At 45.2% G+C, this 21702-nt stretch overlaps 1 protein-coding gene across 3 annotated transcripts in view; it reads right to left on the bottom strand.

The window, feature by feature from the left end:
* Window positions 1-21702, bottom strand: part of LOC110517362 (SWI/SNF-related matrix-associated actin-dependent regulator of chromatin subfamily A member 4) — a 34646-nt gene that overhangs the window by 7957 nt on the left and 4987 nt on the right. The window contains exons 4-26 of one of the 3 annotated variants that reach the window (XM_090204392.1): window positions 20824-21134; window positions 20281-20488; window positions 19764-19859; window positions 19015-19273; window positions 17291-17417; window positions 16534-16707; window positions 15812-15985; window positions 15314-15484; window positions 15011-15061; window positions 10383-10513; window positions 10215-10269; window positions 9849-9988; window positions 8678-8831; window positions 8287-8450; window positions 7645-7711; window positions 7261-7371; window positions 6832-7074; window positions 5060-5173; window positions 2600-2707; window positions 1005-1091; window positions 775-821; window positions 514-680; window positions 49-212 (exon numbers count right to left, since the gene is read on the bottom strand). In XM_090204392.1, coding sequence (XP_090060518.1) covers window positions 49-212; window positions 514-680; window positions 775-821; window positions 1005-1091; window positions 2600-2707; window positions 5060-5173; window positions 6832-7074; window positions 7261-7371; window positions 7645-7711; window positions 8287-8450; window positions 8678-8831; window positions 9849-9988; window positions 10215-10269; window positions 10383-10513; window positions 15011-15061; window positions 15314-15484; window positions 15812-15985; window positions 16534-16707; window positions 17291-17417; window positions 19015-19273; window positions 19764-19859; window positions 20281-20488; window positions 20824-21134 — 3323 coding nt within the window. Of the gene's footprint in view, window positions 1-48; window positions 213-513; window positions 681-774; window positions 822-1004; window positions 1092-2599; window positions 2708-5059; window positions 5174-6831; window positions 7075-7260; window positions 7372-7644; window positions 7712-8286; window positions 8451-8677; window positions 8832-9848; window positions 9989-10214; window positions 10270-10382; window positions 10514-15010; window positions 15062-15313; window positions 15485-15811; window positions 15986-16533; window positions 16708-17290; window positions 17418-19014; window positions 19346-19763; window positions 19860-20280; window positions 20489-20823; window positions 21135-21702 lie in introns of those variants that run through there. The other 2 variants (XM_090204391.1, XM_090204390.1) reach the window with 2 other exon arrangements.

Below are 21702 nucleotides of genomic sequence, written 5' to 3'. Positions count from 1 at the left end.
GTTCCAGCCAATCCCTTAGGGGTTGTGTGTGTGTCTTGCTCCCCCTACCTGGTGAGGGTTCCAGTCAGAGTCGAAGATGACCACGGTGTCAGCTGACTGCAGGTTGAGGCCCAGCCCGCCGGCTCTGGTACTGAGCAGGAAGATGAAGTACTGGGAGGCTGGGTCGTTAAACGCCTTCAACAGCATGCCCCTGTCTTCTGCTTTGGTGGTGCCTGGAGGGAGGGAGAGGGGGGCGGAGGGAGGGAGGAGGGGAGAGGGAAGTGGATGAGTAAAACACAGCATCTAAGAGAGACAGAAATCCCAACTTTGATTTTGTATCATATGAGTAGCAGACATGGGTTCAAAGAGTATTTCTTTTCTAGACTATAAAATACGTTGAGTATGATTGAGTCTTTATGGAATGCCAGATGGGTGGGTTTTGTACCGTTTGTTCCATTGCACCAGGCATGTATTAGAAAAGACGCCAAGTAACTATTTGAACCCAGTTCTGATACCGAGACACAGACACCGTACCGTCCAGACGCAGGTGCTTGAAGTTACGGTAGGTGAAGTAGTCCTCCATGATGGTCATGAGCGAGGTCATCTGACAGAACAACAACACCTTGTGGTTGGTGGCCCTCAGCTTGGGCAGGATACGGTCCAGCACCTCAAACTTCCCCGAGGCTCGGTACAGGTCAAGACTAGGGGCAGAGAGAGAACACAACCAGGCCAATAGAGTGAAAGCATTTGGGGTCGTTGTTGTGAAAATGACTCTCAATCGACTTATGCACTTACCCACTCACTATCCCTCCGGAAAATCCTAAATGCTCAGAGAAAGATTCCTGTGAACAAATTCAGAATTGTGGTGGGGTTAGTTCATCAATAGAAAGTATACTCCCACTGTATGTACCTCTATCTGTGTGTGTGCGTGTGTGTGTGTGTGTGTGTGTGTGCGTGTGTGTGTGTGTGTGTGTGTGTGCGTGTGTGTGTGTGTGTGTGTGTGTGCGTGTGTATTCCCACTGTACCTCTATCTGTTGGAACATGTAGGGATGGTTACAGATCTTCCTCAACTGCATGATGGTGTTCATCAGAGTCTTGGTACCTCCTTTACCCTACAATAGACACACAGATATTACAGGAGGAGTTCAGGATTTACCCTACAATAGACACACAGATATTACAGGAGGAGTTCAGGATTTACCCTACAATAGACACACAGATATTACAGGAGGATTTACCCTGCAATAGACACACAGATATTGCAGGAGTTCAGGATTTACCCTACAATAGACACACAGATATTACAGGAGGATTTACCCTACAATAGACACACATATATTACAGAAGGATTTACCCTAAAATAGACACACAGATATTACAGGAGTTGAGGATTTACCCTACAATAGACACATATATTACAGGAGGAGTTCAGGATTTACCCTACAATAGACACACAGATATTACAGGAGGAGTTCAGGATTTACCCTACAATAGACACAGATATTACAGGAGGAGTTCAGGATTTACCCTACAATAGACACACAGATATTACAGGAGGAGTTCAGGATTTACCCTACAATAGACACACAGATATTACAGGAGGATTTACCCTACAATAGACACACAGATATTACAGGAGGATTTACCCTACAATAGACACACAGATAATACAGGAGGAGATCAAGATTTACCCTACAATAGACACACAGATATTACAGGAGGAGTTCAGGATTTACCCTACAATAGACACACAGATATTACAGGAGGAGTTCAGGATTTACCCTACAATAGACACACAGATATTACAGGAGTTCAGGATTTACCCTACAATAGACACACAGATATTACAGGAGTTCAGGATTTACCCTACAATAGACACACAGATATTACAGGAGGAGTTCAGGATTTACCCTACAATAGACACACAGATATTACAGGAGGATTTACCCTACAATAGACACACAGATATTACAGGAGGATTTACCCTACAATAGACACACAGATATTACAGGAGGAGTTCAGGATTTACCCTACAATAGACACACAGATATTACAGGAGGATTTACCCTACAATAGACACACAGATATTACAGGAGGATTTACCCTACAATAGACACACAGATATTACAGGAGGAGTTGAGGATTTACCCTACAATAGACACACAGATATTACAGGAGGATTTACCATACAATAGACACACAGATATTACAGGAGGATTTACCCTACAATATACACACAGATATTACAGGAGGATTTACCATACAATAGACACACAGATATTACAGGAGGAGTTCAGGATTTTACCACTTGATGTTAGATGGTTCCTCACCATGAAAATAGTATATGGGCCTGGGGAAACTCATCTGTTTTCTTTAAACTGCAACTACTTCAGCTGACTTTAGCCACCACAAGCTTTGAATTTATGGAAGTGAGGCATGTGAGAATGTTTTTAAAACAAGACTAAACTAACACTGCCTTGTACATTTTATAATTATTTCACCTTGCAATATAATCAAAAAGCTTCTTACACATATTCATATATACAGAATATGATCTAACAAAAAGCATATTTTACAAACTGTATGTTTTGGACAAAGAACTTGAGTTATTCCTTCTCACCTTCTTGTCCTTCTCAGAGCCGTCTGTCAGTAGGACTCCCTTGGCCTGCATATGTCTGTACAGAACCCTCTGCAGCGCTGACATATCACACTTTATTACATACTCCACCTGGAGGACACAGAGAGACAGGGAGATAGATAGAGAGAGACACAGAGAGTTAGAGAGATAGAGACAGGGAGACAGATAGAGAGAGAGAGAGAGAGAGAGACAGAGAGACAGAGAGACAGATAGAGAGAGAGAGAGAGAGACAGAGAGACACAGGGAGAGAGATAGAGAGACAGAGACAGAGAGAGAGATAGAGAGAGACAGAGAGAGAGATAGATAGAGAGACAGAGAGAGAGACAGAGACAGGGAGACAGAGAGAGAGAGAGATAGAGAGACAGAGAGAGAGATAGAGAGACAGAGAGAGAGATAGAGAGATATAGAGAGATAGAGAGAGAGAGAGAGAGAGAGAGACAGAGAGAGAGATAGAGAGAGAGAGAGACAGAGAGACAGGGAGAGAGACAGGGAGAGAGACAGAGAGAGAGAGAGAGAGATAGAGAGACAGGGAGAGAGATAGAGAGAGATAGAGAGAGACAGGGAGAGAGATAGAGAGAGAGACACAGAGAGATAGAGAGACAGAGAGAGACAGGGAGAGAGATAGAGAGAGACAGGGAGAGAGATAGAGAGAGAGACACAGAGAGATAGAGAGACAGAGAGAGACAGGGAGAGAGATAGAGAGAGACAGGGAGAGAGATAGAGAGAGAGACACAGAGAGATAGAGAGACAGAGAGAGACAGAGAGATAGAGAGAGACAGGGAGAGAGATAGAGAGAGAGACACAGAGAGATAGAGAGAGACAGGGAGAGAGATAGAGAGAGAGACACAGAGAGATAGAGAGACAGAGAGAGAGAGAGATAGAGAGAGAGACACAGAGAGATAGAGAGACAGAGAGAGACAGAGAGAGAGAGAGAGAGACACAGAGAGATAGAGAGACAGAGATAGACAGAGAGAGAGACAGAGAGATAGAGAGAGACAGGGAGAGAGATAGAGAGACAGAGAGAGAGAGAGACAGAGATAGACAGAGAGAGAGAGAGAGAGACAGAGAGATAGAGAGAGACAGGGAGAGAGATAGAGAGACAGAGAGAGAGAGAGACAGAGATAGACAGAGAGAGAGAGCGAGAGACAGAGAGATAGAGAGAGACAGGGAGAGAGATAGAGAGAGAGACACAGAGAGATAGAGAGACAGAGAGAGACAGAGAGATAGAGAGAGACAGGGAGAGAGATAGAGAGAGAGACACAGAGAGATAGAGAGAGACAGGGAGAGAGATAGAGAGAGAGACACAGAGAGATAGAGAGACAGAGAGAGACAGAGAGATAGAGAGAGAGACACAGAGAGAGACAGAGAGAGAGAGAGAGAGACACAGAGAGATAGAGAGACAGAGATAGACAGAGAGAGAGAGAGAGAGACAGAGAGATAGAGAGAGACAGGGAGAGAGATAGAGAGACAGAGAGAGAGAGAGACAGAGATAGACAGAGAGAGAGAGACAGAGACAGAGAGATAGAGAGAGACAGGAAGAGAGATAGAGAGAGAGAGACAGAGATAGACAGAGAGAGAGAGAGAGAGACAGAGAGATAGAGAGAGACAGGGAGAGAGATAGAGAGAGAGAGACAGAGAGAGACAGAGAGATAGAGAGAGACAGGGAGAGAGATAGAGAGAGAGACACAGAGAGATAGAGAGACAGAGAGAGACAGAGAGATAGAGAGAGAGACACAGAGAGATAGAGAGACAGAGAGAGACAGAGAGAGAGAGAGAGAGACACAGAGAGATAGAGAGACAGAGAGACAGAGAGAGAGAGAGAGAGACAGAGAGATAGAGAGAGACAGGGAGAGAGATAGAGAGAGAGACACAGAGAGATAGAGAGACAGAGAGAGACAGAGAGATAGAGAGAGAGACACAGAGAGATAGAGAGACAGAGAGAGACAGAGAGAGAGAGAGAGAGACAGAGAGATAGAGAGAGACAGGGAGAGAGATAGAGAGAGAGACACAGAGAGATAGAGAGACAGAGAGAGACAGAGAGATAGAGAGAGACAGGGAGAGAGATAGAGAGAGAGACACAGAGAGATAGAGAGACAGAGAGAGAGAGACAGAGAGATAGAGAGACAGAGAGAGACAGAGAGATAGAGAGAGAGACACAGAGAGATAGAGAGACAGAGAGAGACAGAGAGAGAGAGACACAGAGAGAGAGAGAGACAGAGAGAGACAGAGAGAGAGAGAGAGAGACATAGCGAGAGAGAGACGCAGTGAGAGAGAGATCTATAAACCAATCAATCAATTAAAACCACAGAATGGAGATATTATGCAGCTGAAAAATACCTGAGAACATAGGTAAGAGGACACCCAACGGACAAGATACTGAAGAAAGCTGTGAACATGAGTTTGTATTTAAAAGAAATGTGAAGATGGAGAGACGTACTATACCTTTTCCGGTAGCTGAGCCTCTACTTCCTTCTTGAGCCTGCGTAACAGGAAGGGGCGGAGCACCTTGTGGAGGCGACGGATAATCAGGATGGTCTCCTCTTCATTTAGATCCACCTGGAGAGAAGAAGAGAACGAAATGTATACAAATGACTAAAGGACTACTGTTCAAAAGTTTGGGGTCACTTAGAAATGTCCTTGTTTTTGAAAGAAAAGCACATTTTTTGTCCATTAAAATAACATCAAATTGATCAGAAATACAGTGTAGACATTGTTGATGTTGTAAATGACTATTGTAGCTGAAAACGGCTGATCTTTAATGGAATATCTACATAGGCATATAGAGGCCCATTATCAGCAACCATCACTAATGTGTTCCAATTGCATATTGTGTTAGCTAATGCAAGTTTATCATTTTGAAAATGCTAATTGATCATTAGAAAACCCTTTTGCAATAAAACTGTCCTTCTTTAGACTAGTTGAGTATCTGGAGCATCAGCATTTGTGGGTTTGATTACAGGTTCATAATAGCCAGAAACAAAGATACTTTCTTCTGAAACTCGTCAGTCTATTCTTGTTCTGAGAAATGAAGGCTATTCCATACGAGAAATTGCAAGAAACTGAAGATCTTGTACAATGCTGTGTACTACTCTCTTCACAGAACAGCGCAAACGGGCTCTAACCAGAATAGAAAGAGGCGTGGGAGGCCCCGGTGCACAACTGAGCAAGAGGACAAGTACATTAGAGTGTCTAGTTTGAGAAACAGACGCCTCATAAGTCCTCAACTGGCAGCTTCATTAAATAGTACCCACAAAACACCAGTCTCAACGTCAACAGTGAAGAGGCAACTGCGGGATGCTGGCCTTCTAGGTAGAGTTGCAAAGAAAAAGCCTCATCTTAGACTGGCCAATAAAAAGAAAAGATTAAGATGGGCAAAAGAACACAGACACTGGACAGACGAACTGCCAATAGTTTCCTGCTACAATGGTAATTTACAACATTAACAATGTCAGTAGTGTATGTAGCAATGATTGGCAGCTGGCAGCCCGCGGGACAGATGAGCCGATTAAATGTGGGCCGCAGCCTCCCAAGTGCGCAGCGGTCTAAGGCACTGCATCGCAGTGCTTGAGGCGTCACTACAGACCCGGGTTTGATCCCAGGCTGTGTCACAACCAGCCAAGACCGCAAGTCCCATAATGCGGTGCACAATTGGCCCAGTGTCGTCCGGTTTAGGGGAGGGTCTGGCTGGGGGGCTGTACTTGGCTCATTGCGCTCTAGCGACTCCTTGTTACCCCTGGTCTGTGGTTGTGAGGCCAGTTGGATGTACGGCCAAATTTTCTAAAATGCCGTTGGAGGTGGCTTATGGTAGAGAAATTAACATTACATTCTCTGGCAACAGCTCTGGTGGACATTGCTGCTGTCAGCATGCCAATTGCACACTCCCTCGAAACTTGAGACATCTGTGGTATTGTGTTGTGTGACAAAACTGCACATTTTCAAATCCCAGCACAACGTGCACCTGTGTAATGATCATGCTGTTTAATCAGCTTCTTGGTATGTCACACCTGTCAGGTGGATGGATTATCTTGGCAAAGGAGAAATGCTCACTAACAGGGATGTAAACAAATTGGTGCACAAATTGTGAGAGAAATACACTTTCTGGGATCTTTTATTTCTGTTCATGAAACATGGGACCAACACTTTACATGTTGCGTTCATATTTTTCCTCAGTTTATATAGCATTTCTCAACTTCTTTCAGCTAAAAAAACCTCACCTTCTCTCCAGTCATAGCGAATGGTGCATTGAACCACTGTTCAAAGGTACTGCAGCTCTTAAAGATGGTGGGCAGGAGAAAGTTGAGCAGGGCCCAGAGCTCAGGCAGCTTGTTCTGGAGCGGTGTCCCAGTTAGGAGCACTCTCCTGGGGGCCAGGTAGTGAGTGTTGAGGACCTGGGTCAGCTTACAGTGGTGGTTCTTCATCCGGTGGCCCTCGTCCACGATCATGTACTTCCACCGGATCTGTGGGGGGAGAGGGAGTGGAGGAGGAGAGAGAGAGAGGGGGAGAGAGAGAGAGAGAGAGAGGGGGAGAAAGAGGGTTGGGGAGTACGAGAAGACAGAAAGAGGGTGTATGGGTCATCAGTGAAATGGTCATGTTGAGAGTTGTTCAGAATCACGCTGGAGGTAGAGTGTGTGTCAGTGTGTTACCTTGGCTAGGACCTGTTTATCCTTGATGATGTACTCATAGGTAGTGAGGAGAACGTTGAACTTGCCGCTGCGTAGCTGGGGGATGAAGGCCCTTCTGGCCTGAGGGGAACCCTACAGAGACAACATGAAGGACAGGAACTCGGATTTAACTTGACATTAATGAATTAATTAAATGAATAATTACTAGAATGGCGTGACATTACATTTGTATTCATAATAGGCCTAGTTGTTGTTGTTCTGGCTGCAAGTGATACACTTTTGATTTGAATGCATTATAGACAGGCTTCCACACGGCCGCCCATATGGCTGTATTTCAGGACCCCAAGTAATCAGTGTTTCCATGGTTACCATATAGTTGGCGGAAGGTTAGCTGCTCCAACTCACCTTGTAGGAGACTTTCACTACAGACGGAGCCCACTTGTCAAACTCATACACCCAGTTAGAGAGAGTTCTGTCAATATGAGAAGAGAGGAAAACAGAGGGCCAAACTTACCTAAGCAAACAAATAGCACTGTACCCATAGCGATAGATACATATATATTACTATTCTATTTCTATTTTAATTATGACTTTTTAATTATGCGACTGTACCAAACCTTACCCACCCCTCTCTCCGGATCATTGTTTCCCTCTCATTAGTACTGTACTCCATCATATCATGTATGACAGTCACGTTAAGTGTACTATGAATACAGTTACAATTAAAGGGACAGTACTCTTCAAAAGTCCCACACCATCAGTTGTGTATACCCAGCTATATACTTGTCCGTCAACCACAAATTAATGGAAAAAATAAGCACAGGAAATCTGGAAATGATGTGGAGCTTATGTCTTCCATTCATTTTGGACTGTGGCACATAGCTGAATCTACAAAACGGCCTGTGACACGGACTTACAGTAGCTCAACATACGACCAATGTTGGGGTCTTGAAAACGTGATTGATTTTGGAGTGTAATGTCCCTTTAAAGTTTAATTGTAATTGAAGCCATGGTTCTCCGTGCGTGGCAGAGCGGTACAGTACTCACGAGAGCGGTACTATGATGAGGAAAGGTCCGTTGACTCGTTTGTTCTCCATCAGGTACGTGATGAGAGCGATGGTCTGGATGGTCTTTCCTAGTCCCATCTCATCAGCCAGGATACCATTCAGATTGTTGTTGTAGAGAGACACCAGCCACTCCAGACCTTTAATCTGAGGGAGGGAGGGACAAACAGTTTGAGTGGAAAGGACAGACAAGGAAAGAAAGAGGAGAGAGGAGAGAGACAAGGAGAGGAAGAGGAGAGAGAATCAACAGAGGAAGACAAAGGACAATGTCAGCCAGCCAAAATTGTACAGGTTGGTCTGGGTCTCTTCTAATGACTTAAGAAAGGAAATGTCACTTCTCAGGCTTATTCAGCCTCTTGTCAGTGCTCCTTCACCTGGTACTGTTTCAGTTGTCCGTTGATGAGTATCGTGGACTGTTTCTCCACTCTCTCAGTGACAGCATGGGCCACAGCGTAGTAAGACTGGAGTCCCCGAGCGAACGCTGCCTCTGCACTGTTATACTCATCATCCACATCCTGTTTAGCGTGCCTAGGGACGGAACCAGGGAAGAAACAGTGGATGAATGGCTTTAATGCAATCACTGTAGCACTTTGAGATAGTTTTTCAATGTAAAACGTGTTATAAATTCAATGTATTATTATTTATTATTACATATTGGCATGAGCCCTATAAAGTAAGTGTGCTATTTAAAAATAATTCTAGCGCTATGAGAGACAAGCATCTTTAGCTGGAAAATTCACTCCGTCATTGATAAGGATTTGCAAGTCAGCAAAACAGCATTAGGGTCAATTTCTCACTGAATATTAAATGGAACGTTTGACCCCAAACCTGAATTGTAGGCATTTCTGTCTTTATGGCTTATTTAAATAAATCCAATGTGTAGGCAGGAGTGCACAACAGGTGAATCTCAATTGTGTCTCCTTGTACCCTTTCTTCTTGCCTCCTCAAAACACATTGGAGAAGGTCAGAGGTTTGAGATTCACCCAATTCCTCACTGAAAATCAATGTTTCTTTTGACTCAGACCCTGAATCATACACCAGACATTTCAAATCAAATCATCTAATCTAAATGTATTTGTCACATGCTTTGTAAACAGCAGGTGTGGACTAACAGTTAAATGCCTACTTATGGGCCCTTCCAAACAATTTAAGTCAAATCACGTCTCAATTTTAATAACACTTCAAATAAGGGCTGTGTTTCGTGTAGGCTTACATGACATTTTGATAACCATGTAAATCTCTCTCGGACAAGGTGACTTTAATCAATATATTTGTCTCTATTTACTACGATTCGAAAATGCTACATTAGGAGCTCATTAGCATTCCATTTTTGGGGGGTAAATACAGGCGAATATTTTGATAGAGAGATTTCCACGGTGATCAAAATATCATGTAAGCCTCCCCGAAACACAGCCCTTATTTTAAGTCTTTCTAAAATCTAGACGTGGGAAAAAGGAATGGTGACGATTGGAACCATTTCCCTGCTTGACCGCTAGGTTTTATGGGTATTATGACTCTATAGGGACCCAGGTGTAGTGTGCTCACTCTATGATGTGTCGTACGTCCACCTCTGATACTTCTTCACTGTCTGGGTCTGGGATCTTCTTCTTCTTCTCCTCTAACCCCACTAACACTGGGAGGACCACTACTGGAGGCACTGCCGGCTGGGGCTCCTCCTCTTCCTCCTGACAGGCCAATGACAGGCCAGGGGGGGACAACAACAACCTGTCAATCACCACTCAGACAGACTGGTCATAGCTTTGGTACAGAGAGAGTGTGGAATTAATCTAGTCTTTATGACTGTTCAACCAATTCAGTTGATTTGGTTCCTACTTGTAGCGTTTTCATCCTGTAATCTGTATAATAAGAGTTTAGTCATGGTTGGGTACTATCTTTTATGACCCAACCCACCTCCTCCTCTTCCGATCCACTGTCTTCACTGTCAGAGCGAGGGGCCACCTCGTACCTGGAACAGCAGAAAACATCCGTATTACAACCACAAACATACCTTTACCCCCTCTAAAATATACCCCTAAAAACCTAATAGGCCCATCTCATCCTCCTCCTCCAGCCTCGTACCCAGGGTTCATCTCCAGCCATGTGTCCAGCTGTCCAGCTTTAGGAGCGTCCGCCCCTGTCAGGATGTTACCACTTTCCACGTGGATCACCTTCACTGGTAGGTCACTCATCTGGGACGTCTCATCTAGAGGCTGGAGGGGGGGAGCGAGTCAGAAAAACACTGGATGCTGACATTGAAGGGGAAATATACTATTCTTGGCGTCTACAAATACTGATCATTTGCATTTGACTAGGATCCCCATTAGCTGCTGCTAACACATCAGCTACTCTCCCTGGATGTCTCTGGATACTGATGCAGATACCTGCTGAACCATGACTATTTTAAACTATTTTTTTATTTCACCTTTATTTAACCAGGTAGGCCAGTTGAGAACAGGTTTATTTAACCAGGTAGGCCAGTTGAGAACACCTTTATTTAACCAGGTAGGCCAGTTGAGAACACCTTTATTTAACCAGGTAGGCCAGTTGAGAACAGGTTTATTTAACCAGGTAGGCCAGTTGAGAACACCTTTATTTAACCAGGTAGGCCAGTTGAGAACACCTTTATTTAACCAGGTAGGCCAGTTGAAAACACCTTTATTTAACCAGGTAGGCCAGTTGAGAACACCTTTATTTAACCAGGTAGGCCAGTTGAGAACACCTTTATTTAACCAGGTAGGCCAGTTGAGAACAGGTTTATTTAACCAGGTAGGCCAGTTGAGAACACCTTTATTTAACCAGGTAGGCCAGTTGAGAACACCTTTATTTAACCAGGTAGGCCAGTTGAGAACAGGTTGATTTAACCAGGTAGGCCAGTTGAGAACACCTTTATTTAACCAGGTAGGCCAGTTGAGAACACCTTTATTTAACCAGGTAGGCCAGTTGAAAACACCTTTATTTAACCAGGTAGGCCAGTTGAGAACAGGTTTATTTAACCAGGTAGGCCAGTTGAGAACACCTTTATTTAACCAGGTAGGCCAGTTGAGAACACCTTTATTTAACCAGGTAGGCCAGTTGAGAACAGGTTTATTTAACCAGGTAGGCCAGTTGAGAACACCTTTATTTAACCAGGTAGGCCAGTTGAGAACAGGTTTATTTAACCAGGTAGGCCAGTTGAGAACAGGTTTATTTAACCAGGTAGGCCAGTTGAGAACAGGTTTATTTAACCAGGTAGGCCAGTTGAGAACAGGTTTATTTAACCAGGTAGGCCAGTTGAGAACACCTTTATTTAACCAGGTAGGCCAGTTGAGAACACCTTTATTTAACCAGGTAGGCCAGTTGAAAACACCTTTATTTAACCAGGTAGGCCAGTTGAGAACAGGTTTATTTAACCAGGTAGGCCAGTTGAGAACACCTTTATTTAACCAGGTAGGCCAGTTGAGAACAGGTTTATTTAACCAGGTAGGCCAGTTGAGAACAGGTTTATTTAACCAGGTAGGCCAGTTGAGAACACCTTTATTTAACCAGGTAGGCCAGTTGAAAACACCTTTATTTAACCAGGTAGGCCAGTTGAGAACACCTTTATTTAACCAGGTAGGCCAGTTGAGAACAGGTTTATTTAACCAGGTAGGCCAGTTGAGAACAGGTTTATTTAACCAGGTAGGCCAGTTGAGAACAGGTTTATTTAACCAGGTAGGCCAGTTGAGAACAGGTTTATTTAACCAGGTAGGCCAGTTGAGAACAGGTTTATTTAACCAGGTAGGCCAGTTGAGAACAGGTTTATTTAACCAGGTAGGCCAGTTGAGAACAGGTTTATTTAACCAGGTAGGCCAGTTGAGAACAGGTTTATTTAACCAGGTAGGCCAGTTGAGAACAGGTTTATTTAACCAGGTAGGCCAGTTGAGAACAGGTTTATTTAACCAGGTAGGCCAGTTGAGAACAGGTTTATTTAACCAGGTAGGCCAGTTGAGAACAGGTTTATTTAACCAGGTAGGCCAGTTGAGAACAGGTTTATTTAACCAGGTAGGCCAGTTGAGAACAGGTTTATTTAACCAGGTAGGCCAGTTGAGAACAGGTGTATTTAACCAGGTAGGCCAGTTGAGAACAGGTTTATTTAACCAGGTAGGCCAGTTGAGAACACCTTTATTTAACCAGGTAGGCCAGTTGAGAACAGGTTTATTTAACCAGGTAGGCCAGTTGAGAACAGGTTTATTTAACCAGGTAGGCCAGTTGAGAACAGGTGTATTTAACCAGGTAGGCCAGTTGAGAACAGGTGTATTTAACCAGGTAGGCCAGTTGAGAACAAGTTCTCATTTACAACTGCGACCTGGCCAAGATAAAGCAAAGCAGTGCGACAAAAAACAACAACACAGAGTTACACATGGAATAAACAAAAGTACAGTCAATAACACAATAGAAAGTCTATATACAGTGTGTGCAAATGGAGTAAGGAGGTAAGGCAATAAATCGTCCATAGTAGCGAAGTAATTACGATTTAGCACATTAACACTGGAGTGACAGATGTGCAGATGATGATGTGCAAGTAGAAATACTGGTGTGCAAAAGAACAAAAAAGTAAATAAAAACAATATGGGGATGAGGTAGGTAGTTGGATGGGCTATTTACAGATGGGCTGTGTACAGCTGCAGCGATCGGTAAGCTGCTCAGATAGCTGATGATTAAAGTTAGTGAGGGAGATATGTCTCCAACTTCAGCGATTTTTGCAATTTTTTTCGAGTCATTGGCAGCAGAGAACTGGAAGGAAAGGCGGCCTAAGGAGGTGTTGGCTTTGATGGGTGTTGCTATGGTAACCAGTGAGCTGAGATAAGGCAGAGCTTTACCTCGCAAAGACTTATAGATAACCTGGAGCCAGTGGGTTTGGCGACGAATATGTAGCGAGGGCCAGCCGACGAGAGCATACAGGTCGCAGTGGTGGGTGGTATATGGGGTTTTGGTTACAAAATGGATGGCACTGTGATAGGCTGCATCCAGTTTGCTGAGTAGAGTGTTGGAGGCTATTTTGTAAATGACACTACCGAAGCCGAGGATCGGTAGGATAGTCAGTTTTACAAGGCTATGTTTGGCAGCATGAGTGAAGGAGGCTTTGTTGCGAAATAGGAAGCCAATTCTAGATTTAATTTTTGGATTGGAGATGCTTAATATGAGTCTGGAAGGAGAGTTTACAGTCTAGCCAGACACCTAGGTATTTGTAATTGTTTACATATTCTAAGTCAGAACCATCCAGAGTAGTGATGTTGGACAGGCGGGCAGGTGCGGGCAGCGATCGGTTGAAGAGCATTCATTTAGTTTTACCTGTATTTATGAGCAGTTGGGAGGCCACGGAAGGAGTGTTGTATGGCATTGAAGCTTGTTAGGAGGTTTGTTAACAGTGTCCAAAGAAGGGCCAGATGTATACAGAATGGTGTCGTCTGCGTAGAGGTGGATCAAGGAATCACCCGCAGGAAGAGCAACATCATTGAGATATACAGAGGAAAGAGTCGGCCTGAGAATTGACCCTGTAGTACCCTCATAGAGACTGCCAGAGGTCCGGACAACAGGCCGTCTGATTTGACACACTGAACTCTATCTGAGAAGTAGTTGGTGAACCAGACGAGGAAGTCATTTGCGAAAGTAAGGCTGTTGAGTCTGTAGATAAGAATACGGTGATTGACAGAGTAGAAAGCCTTGGCCAGGTCGTTGAAGACGGCTGCACAGTACTGTCTTTTATCTATGGCGGTTATGATATCGTTTAGTACCTTGAGCGTGGCTGAGGTGCACCCGTGACCAGCTCAGAAACCGGATTGCACAGCGGAGAAGGTACGGTGGAATTCGAAATGGTCAGGGATCTGTTTGTTAACTTGGCTTTCGAAGACTTGAAAGGCAGGGCAAGATGTATATAGTTCTGTAACAGTTTGGGTCTAGAGTGTCACCCCCTTCAAAGAGGGGGATGACCGCGGCAGCTTTCCAATCTTTAGGAATCTCGGACAATACGAAAGAGGTTAAACAGACTAGTAATAGGGGTTGCAACAATAGTTGGCGGAAAATTTTAGAAAGAGAGGGTCCAGATTGTCTAGCCCAGATGATTTGTACAGGTCCAGGTTTTGCAGCTATTTCAGAACATCAGCTAAGGAGAAGCTGGGGAGGCATGGGCAAGTAGCTGCGGGGGGTGCGGAGCTGTTGGCCGGGGTTCTGGTAGCCAGGAGGAAAGCATGGCCAGCCGAAGAGAAATGCTTCTTGAAGTTCTCGATTATCATGGATTTATCGGTGGCAACATTGTTTCCTAACCTCAGTGCAGTGGGCAGCTGGAAGGAGGTGCTCTCATTCTCCATGGACTTTACAGTGTCCCAAAACCTTTTGGAGTTAGAGCTACAGGAGGCAAATTTCCACTTGAAAAAGCTAGCCTTTGCTTTCCTGACTGACTGTGTGTATTTGTTCCTGACTTCCCTGAAAAGTTGCATATCGTGGGGACTATTCGATGCTAGTGCAGTACGCCACAGAATGTTTTTGTGCTGGCAAATACTATGTCTAGTAGTACTGTATAACAACAGGGAACATACTGGTAACCATAGTGATGTATCTATAACAGTGTACTGTAGATTGGTTATGAAAAAGTATGAACATATATGCACTCATTACAGTAAGTTTCTCTGGATACGAGCGTCTGATAAATGACTCAAATGTCCAGTACGTTAGTTTAATATCCCACTCACTTCTCCATCAGGTCCCAGTACAGGAGTCTGACCCTCAGCGTTCTCCAGCTTCTGTAGGAAAGACATCCACACATCAGTGTGTTTATCACACTCACAACCACATCTACACACCGACTCTATCAACTCCCTACAGAGACTAGTGCTGACGACAGCTCACAACCACATCTACACACACAAATTCCTCAGGAGATCCCAGTCAGGTTGAAACCTCGTCTGTCATGTGTCCGTCTCAACAAATCACTACAGGAACATATCAGTCATGGGCATAATGCCCCCCCCCCACCCTCTCTCTCTCTCTCATACCTTCTTCTTCTTCCTCTTCTTCTTCTTCTCTTTGAGGGCCTGTACCAGCTTGTGAGCCCGGACCAACTCAGTGAGGTTGGCCACGTACTCATCCGTCTGCTGCAGCAGGTAGGCCAGACGCTTGTCCTTCTTCTGGTCAATCAGTTTACGGTAGCCCTCCTCATCCTCAGCCTAGAGAGGGAGAGGGTGGAGAGAGAGAGAGAGAGAGAGAGAGAGAGAGAGAGAGAGAGAGAGAGAGAGAGTGGGGGAGATATTCAGACAAAACTCATTGATGTGAGATGGATGAGTCTGTGTGCGGGAATCAGAGTAGAGAGAGTAGTGTAAAGTAATGTGCATTGTAAGAGCGTGTTTCCACATTAGTGTGTGTCTTTGTATACACATAAGTGTGTGTCTAAGTACGGGAAAGAGTATGAGTGTTTGCACGTGTGTGTCTTTATACACACACAAGTGTGTGAATAAGAATATGTACTGTCTGTCTATGTATGTAATGGTCCTCACCATCAGCCTCCTCATCCTCTCCTTCTCGATGCGCTCGTTCTCCTTCTTCTGCTCGCGCTCTGTGTTGGCGTGGTATGTGGCCACGGCCTTGGTGGCTTTCTGGATCTTAGCTGTGATAGAGCGGTGGTACTCCTTAAAGTCTTTGGCGTGGGCCAGGATAATGCTCAGATACTCCTGGAGACAGACGGGATGAGAGTCAGTATTCAGTTCTGTCCCATAGCAAGCATTTCTAGTTGGCGTGGTGGTACTGCTGCTACTACTACTACTACTGCTGCTTCTAATCCTGAGCAAGGCAGTTAACCCACTGGTCCCCGGGCGCCGAAGACGTGGATGCCGATCAAGGCAGCTCTCCCGCACCTCTCTGATTCAGAGGGGTTGGGTTAAATGTGGAAGACACATTTCAGTTGAAGGCATTCGTTTGTTCCACATGACTAGATATCCCCCTTCCCTACTGCTACTACTACTACTGATTAACATAATGTATCTAATAACTTTTGTTTTTATGACGAACAGCAAAAGAGTGAAATATATTAGAGTGAGATATACTTCTCCCAAATATCCTCATTGCGGATAAAAGGAGTTAAAATAATCTAAACTTCATAAAGGATGTTATCTGACATTGTGCCTTGAAAAGCACAACACTTCTCGCAAATAATCTCCATTGTAAATAGTTCTTAGTCTAGAAGCAGGTGTAACCCGGCCCCAGGTTTGTGTTAGTCTACCTGGTGTTTCTGTCGACGTTTACGCTCCTGTTCGATCTTCTGCTGTTTCTCCAGTTTCTCTGTGATGCGGGCTTCTCGTAGGGACTGGCGCTTGCTCCTCTTGTAGGCCTTCGCATCCAGAGCTGTCTCCAGAGCGGTGTCCCTACGCATACACACCACTACCTCCTGACGCAGCTGTGGGGTTGGAAGAGACCGGAGGCAGGAGAAATGTGGATATAAATGCATCATCATCATCGTCCTCATCATGTGTGGGAATACTGTAGGGGAGAGGGTCTCAACAGGCTCCAGTGTTTTCAGTGACTGTTTCAACTGCACAACATAGTTAAAGAGTCATGACTGTTTATAGGACTTCTGTTATGTCGTTGTAATGACAGTGTCATGTAGCCATTATGAAGGGTCATTGTAATGACAGTGTCATGTAGCCGTTATGAAGGGTCATTGTAATGACAGTGTCATGTAGCCGTTATGAAGGGTCATTGTAATGACAGTGTCATGTAGCCGTTATGAAGGGTCATTGTAATGACAGTGTCATGTAGCCGTTATGAAGGGTCATTGTAATGACAGTGTCATGTAGCCGTTATGAAGGGTCATTGTAATGACAGTGTCATGTAGCCGTTATGAAGGGTCATTGTAATGACAGTGTCATGTAGCCGTTATGAAGGGTCATTGTAATGACAGTGTCATTTAGACGCTACGAAGGAGTGCTGCAGTACAACACAGTCCTGTGTGTGATCCACAGGACGGGCCAGTAGTCTACCTGTCTCTGGAAGTTGAGCAGCTGGAGGGCCTTGAGTTCGATGGTGGCCTTGGTCCTCAGGTCTCCAGCCAGAGAGCCAGGGAGGTTCTCCAACTCAGCTATACGATGGGTGATACGAGCCTGCAGTCTGGAGATACCACAGAGACACGAGATAGGGAGGAGGGAGGGAGAGAAAGGAGAGCAAGAGAGAGAGACAGAGAGAGAGAGAGAAAAGTAGAGGGGGATAGTATGAGAGACAGACAGTACTAGTGCTGTAGAGAACTCAGTCTGCTATTATAAATGTATATATAGTACGACTAGATGTGTAACTATGTATCTATCTATTCAATTAATGTATGATGAATGATGTATAATACTGTTTGCTCTTTGGGGTCTAGGCCAGGTTACTACTCTTTGGGGTCTAGGCCAGGTTACTGCTATTTGAGGTCTAGGCCAGGTTCCTGCTCTTTGGGGTCTAGCGCAGGTTACTGCTCTTTGGGGTCTAGGCCAGGTTGCTGCTCTTTGGGGTCTAGGCCAGGTTGCTGCTCTTTGGGGTCTAGGCCAGGTTACTGCTCTTTGGGGTCTAGGCCAGGTTACAGCTCTTTGTGGTCTATGCCAGGTTACTGCTCTTTGGGGTCTAGGCCAGGTTACTGCTCTTTGGGGTCTTGGCCAGGTTACTGCTCTTTGGGGTCTAGGCCAGGTTACTGCTCTTTGGGGTCTAGGCCAGGTTACTGCTCTTTGTGGTCTAGGCCAGGTTCCTGCTCTTTGGGGTCTAGGCCAGGTTACAGCTCTTTGTGGTCTATGCCAGGTTACTGCTCTTTGGGGTCTAGGCCAGGTTACTGCTCTTTGGCGTCTCGGCCAGGTTACTGCTCTTTGGGGTCTAGGCCAGGTTACTGCTCTTTGGGGTCTAGGCCAGGTTACTGCTCTTTGTGGTCTAGGCCAGGTTACTGCTCTTTGTGGTCTAGGCCAGGTTACTGCTCTTTGGAGTCTAGGCCAGGTTACTGCTCTTTGTGGTCTAGGCCAGGTTACTGCTCTTTGGAGTCTAGGCCAGGTTACTGCTCTTTGGAGTCTAGGCCAGGTTACTGCTCTTTGTGGTCTAGGCCAAGTTACTGCTCTTTGGAGTCTAGGCCAGGTTACTGCTCTTTGTGGTCTAGGCCAGGTTACTGCTCTTTGGAGTCTAGGCCAGGTTACTGCTCTTTGGAGTCTAGGCCAGGTTACTGCTCTTTGTGGTCTAGGCCAGGTTACTGCTCTTTGGAGTCTAGGCCAGGTTACTGCTCTTTGTGGTCTAGGCCAGGTTACTGCTCTTTGTGGTCTAGGCCAGGTTACTGCTCTTTGTGGTCTAGGCCAGGTTACTGCTCTTTGTGGTCTAGGCCAGGTTACTGCTCTTTGGGGTCTAGGCCAGGTTACTGCTCTTTGTGGTCTAGGCCAGGTTACTGCTATTTGTGGTCTAGGCCAGGTTACTGCTCTTTGTGGTCTAGGCCAGGTTACTGCTCTTTGTGGTCTAGGCCAGGTTACTGCTCTTTGGGGTCTAGGCCAGGTTACTGCTCTTTGTGATGTAAAAAGGGCTTTATAAATACATTTTGATTAACGGTGTACTGTACCTGTAATCCCTTTCCTGCAGTATCTCCACCGGGTTAGGGGTCAGGGTTAGTGTATTACCTGTAATCTCCCTCCTGCAGTTTCTCCACAGGGTCAGGGGTCAGGGCTTAAGAGTCAGGGCTTAAGGGTCAGGGTTCATAGGTTACCTGTACTCCCTCTCCTGCAGTATTTCCACCGGGTCGAGTCCGTGGGGTTTCTGGATGGGTGTAATGCGGTTCTGCTTGGCATGGTGGGGCACCATGGGTGAGGGCTGGACCGGCTGCCCAGGGGACTGGGTCTGGGGGGGCATGACTGGGGAGGCCGCAGGGGGTATGGAGGGTGGAGCGGGGGAGGGACGGCCCGTCGGCTGGGGAGGGATCAACTTCTGGGGGGCGTTAGATGGGGCGGCGGCGTTTACCATTGGACCTGGGGGAAGGAAAGAAAGGGCAAAGGTAACTTAACCATCAATCAATTTATTGATGTGATTGTAACTGACCAAAACCTAACATGGATTAAAATGATATACAGGACTAAATCATGAAATGCCATCATGAATAATGTTTTAACAATTAACTCTGTGTTGACTAATTGCTATGTGACTAACTACTATGTGAGTACAGATGTAGGATCTTAGTTTGCTACAGCAGGAAAATAATCCTGCAGCAACAGGACATTTTTGTATGGGTTGATCGATTGTTCATTAGGGCAAATCAAGTCAACAATTTCAAAGTGGACTTTTAAAAACTCAAATACACTACATGTTCACATTTCCAGCTTTGAAGGAAAATTCTCAGCAACAAAACAGTGATCAAATGAAGATCCCACATCTGTTCCTACTATGTGACTAACTATAATAAACTTGAACTCATTGCCCCTCAGAAGAAAGTGACAATAACGCTGGTGTTATTATGTTCACCTTCAGACCAGGACTTGAGGGGTCCGTTGGGGTTCTGTCCCTGCATGCCGGTTGGACCAGAGGGGCCTGGAGGGGGCATGTTGGGTCCCATCATCCCTACAACATTATATCAGTGGTATATTCAGAGAAAAACTAATGTTTCATACTTTTCAGACCTATTGGAAAACAGATATCCAGCTACTGTACCAGATCAAAACAATACAAGCTTGCTACTTCTCACAGCATTTAGATGCTGATTAGTTGACTGATCAAATCAAATCTTATTGGTCTCACACACGTGTTTAGCAGATGTTATTGCGGGTGCAGTGAAATGCTTGAGATAAAATATATTTTATTAGTCCACACGAGATGGAAATGTGTCTTCTGCTTTGTATCCAAACCCACCCGATACACACACATTAGGTCGGAGAGGCTAGAGCAGACTGATCAATGCTTTGAGTGATCAATCTTCCCGTTTCAACTAGCTACTGTAATTACATAGATCAATATCCAATGCTCTTCATTCTGCCTCCCTCACCGTGAGCTCTGTTGTAGCCCTGGCCCATGGGTCCTCCTGGTCCTGGTCCCACACCTCCAGGACCTCCAGGAGCCAGGCTGGGCATGGGCTGCCCCAGTCCCCCCTGCCCTGGCCCCGGACCCTGCATCCCTGGGCTGCACCCCATGGGCCTCTTCCCCTGGACAGCCATCTGGAGATGGTCCGGTAGTGGCTGCCCCCTGGCCAGCATCTTACAGGGAGAAAAGTTTATTAAAGTAGCAATCCAGTACGTTAATGTTAGTTATTGTAACATGTGAATGATGTTCATTGACTTGCTTGTCTACCCTTTAGTCATGAAATTGTAATTAAATTAAAAAGCATATAAAGAGTCACTCTACAATATTTATACCTCAGGTGACAAGGCATATTAGCTACATATTAAAAACAACATTGTGGACCACTCAGAGTTTGGAGACATTATAAATAACCATAGGCAGTCATTACACATTATATATCAGTTATAATGTATCATCTTAAACACGTATCGGTCTTTCAACCCTTAAATCATCAATATTCTGTACATGCCTTATAGGCCATGATCTGGGCCCGCAGCTGGTGAAGCTGGTTCTGGTTGAAAGGAGTAGGGCCTCCTCCGGGGCCACCAGGGGTGGTGGGGCCAGGGCTGGGGCCATGAGGGCCAGGGCCGGAGCCACTTTGCTGGGGCCCACCGGGCCGGTTCTGCTGCTGGTTCTGGCCCCCCAGGGTTTGGGAGTCTGGGTTGGAGGAGGTGTCTGAGGGATTTGGGCCAGCGCTAGAGGGTTGGAGAGGGCCAGAGGGGGGCCCGTTGGAAGGGACAGGGCTGGAGTGGTCAGAGCCGCCGAGTGGGGAGTGGTAGCCTGGTGGAGAGAGAGGGAGATGGAAAGAGAGAGAGAGAGAAAGGGGATATTTAGTGAGGTGAAACATGACATATAAAAATGAAAAGATTTGACACAATATCCAATTCTACCATAACAGATAATCATATAGGTTCTATACAATACAGTTACAGTGGGGCAAAAAAGTATTTAGTCAGCCACCAATTGTGCAAGTTCTCCCACTTAAAAAGATGAGAGAGGCCTGTAATTTTCATCATAGGTACACTTCAACTATGACAGACAAAATGAGAAAAAAAATCCAGAAAATCACATTGTAGGATTTTGAATGAATTTCTTAGCAAATTATGGTGGAAAATAAGTATTTGGTCAATAACAAAAGTTTATCTCAATACTTTGTTATATACCCTTTGTTGGCAATGACAGAGGTCAAACGTTTTCTGTAAGTCTTCACAAGGTTTTCACACACTGTTGCTGGTATTTTGGCCCATTCCTCCATGCAGATATCCTCTAGAGCAGTGATGTTTTGGGGCTGTTGCTGGGCAACACAGACTTTCAACTCCCTCCAAAGATTTTCAATGGGGTTGAGATC

The sequence above is a fragment of the Oncorhynchus mykiss genome, chromosome 17, assembly GCF_057628025.1.
Source record: "Oncorhynchus mykiss isolate SJ-2025 chromosome 17, ASM5762802v1, whole genome shotgun sequence".
Lineage (NCBI taxonomy): Eukaryota > Metazoa > Chordata > Actinopteri > Salmoniformes > Salmonidae > Oncorhynchus > Oncorhynchus mykiss.
Note: the sequence above shows the minus strand (reverse complement) of the source record. Positions and strands in the feature narration are given on the sequence as shown.